The sequence below is a fragment of the Silurus aristotelis genome, assembly GCF_946808225.1.
Source record: "Silurus aristotelis genome assembly, chromosome: 25".
Lineage (NCBI taxonomy): Eukaryota > Metazoa > Chordata > Actinopteri > Siluriformes > Siluridae > Silurus > Silurus aristotelis.
In genome coordinates this window covers 19,189,860-19,192,359 of record NC_139598.1, presented here as the reverse complement: position 1 = coordinate 19,192,359, position 2,500 = coordinate 19,189,860, and the positions used below count along the sequence as shown (strand labels likewise).

The 2,500-nt window shown below is 42.8% G+C and overlaps 1 protein-coding gene across 6 annotated transcripts in view; it reads right to left on the bottom strand.

Annotated features, from left to right (window-relative positions):
• The window catches only part of cdk14 (cyclin dependent kinase 14), a 28,238-nt gene that overhangs the window by 18,113 nt on the left and 7,625 nt on the right, over nt 1-2,500 (bottom strand). For 4 of the 6 annotated variants that reach the window (XM_083529293.1, XM_083529295.1, XM_083529297.1 and 1 more), the window contains one exon: nt 161-406. In XM_083529293.1, coding sequence (XP_083385419.1) covers nt 161-406 — 246 coding nt within the window. The remainder of the gene's footprint in view (nt 1-160; nt 407-2,500) is intronic. The other 2 variants (XM_083529294.1, XM_083529298.1) reach the window with 1 other exon arrangement.

The window sequence follows — 2,500 nt, the reverse complement described above, 5'->3', positions numbered from 1 at the left end:
AGCACACATCCTCACACATCAGCACACATCCTCACACATCAGCACACATCCTCACACATCAGCACACATCCTCACACATCAGCACACATCAGCACACATCCTCACACATCCTCACACATCAGCACACACACGTCCTGCTGCAGCTCTCACACACACTCACACTCACTGAGCTGGGGCTGGAGTGACGGCGGAGTTTGGGTGACTCTGAGTGTGTGTTGCTCCCAGAGGCATTGATGCAGGCATTGTTCTCTGAGTAAACTCTCTTCACCTGACTGGCATGTTTCTCAAAGGACTCGAAGCCACTCTGAGTGCGCTGGACTCGGCGTTCCTCAGGGATCGAATCCAGGGGCCTAAAGAGCGAGTCAGAACCCTGGCACCCTCGAGTGGACATCTTGGAGACGCATATCTGTAGGCAAATCAGTTTAATTATTTGACATGAAATAAGTAAATCAATGTAATGAATTTGTATTATATTAATTACATTCTAGTGTGCAAAAAGCATCAAACATTAACCATTAAAGAAAATCATTCATTATAACAACACCTTTAATAAAGTCAAATATCTGTTACACACAGCCATACACATACGTGCGTGTGTGTGTGTGTAGTTTGTGTGAAATGTGTGTTGAATAGCACAGACAGAGTCGTATCACATCAACATTCTGCTTAAATATTTATTGCCACTATAGAAACGCTGCTCTAATTAACGCAATGCACTATGAGGCCGAGTTACACACACCACAAACACACACTCACACACCACAAACACATCAGCTGCATGTGTGTTTCCAAGTCATGGTGTGTGTGTGTGTGTGTGTGTGTGTATTTGTCCTCTTCACAAATGGACCCTTGAGGTCAACATGTTTCAAGTTTAAGTATTGCTGCTTTAATACTTTATTTGTGTGTGTGTGTGTGTGTGTGTGTGTGTGTGTGTGTGTGTGTGTGTGTGTGTGTGTGTGTGTGTAATCACCCAATTAAGTGTCATTCACAGCTTTCAGAAAACCACTTTACCCTAAAGAGCAGAGGTTTCTCTTCACCAAACAGTCTCATTTATAATGCATTAGGCATTCATCCGACTGTGTCCCAATTTACAGTCACTCCTCCCTCATTTTCATCATATTCTCCTCATGTATGTGTGTGTGTGTGTGTGTGTGTGTGTGTGTGTGTGTGTTAATAACTTATAACATTCGCTTACAGTTCCAAAAATTCTGGACTACTTCTCTAGATTCACTTTTACTTCTGGTTTAACATCACAGATCCACATCATTTAATCATTTAATTCATTTTCTTAACAATGAAAAACTCAAACCAAACTCCTACTACTGAAGTTATAAAACTCCTCCTCCTGCCCTCCTGAAGTCCATAAACTCCTCCCCCTGGCCCCCCTAGTACAAGCTTTTCTACTACCCCCTACTTTTCTACAGGCTCTTTCTACTGGGAACACTGCATTACACACACAGTTACACACTGCATTACAAACACTGCTACACACTGCATTACACAAAATTTTACACACTGCATTACACACTGCATTACTCACCCTGCATTGCACACACTGTTACACACTGCATTACTCACATTGCATTGCACACTGCATTGCACACTGTATTACACACTGCATTACACAAACTTTTACACACTGCATTACACACTGTGTTACACACACTGCTACACACTGCATTACACACACTGTTGCAAACTGCATTATACACACTGTTACACACTGCATTACACACTGTTACTCACACTGCATTGCACACACTGTTACACACTGTGTTACACACTGTGTTACACACTGTAACACAGTGTGTAACACACTGTTACACATTGCGTTGCACACTGTGTTACACACTGCATTACACACAGCTACACACTCTCTTACACACTGCTACACAATGCAATACACATACTGTTACACACTGCTTTACACACACTGTTACACATTGTGTTACACACTGCTACACATACACTGCATTACACACACTGGTATGCACTGCTACACACTGCGTTACACACTGCTGCACACGGCATTGCACACACTGTTACACACTGCATTACACAAACTGTTACACACTGTGTTACACACTGAGGTACACACTGCTATGCATTGCATTACACACGTGGTTACACACTGTTACACACTGACTGCTACACACTGCATTACACACACTATTACACACTTCCTTACACACTGCTTCACACTGCATTATACACACTGTTACACACGGCATTACACACTGCATTGCTCACATTGTTACACTGTGTTGCACACTGCTTTACACACACTGTTACACACTGCGTCACACACTGTACAGACTGCATTATACACGGTTATACTCTGCTACACACTGCGTTACTCACTGCTGCACACTGCATTACACACACTGCTACACAGTGCGTTACACACTGCTACACACTGCATTACTCACACTGTTATACACACTGCTACACACTATGCTACACACTGCTGCACACTGCATTAGACACACTGCATTACTCA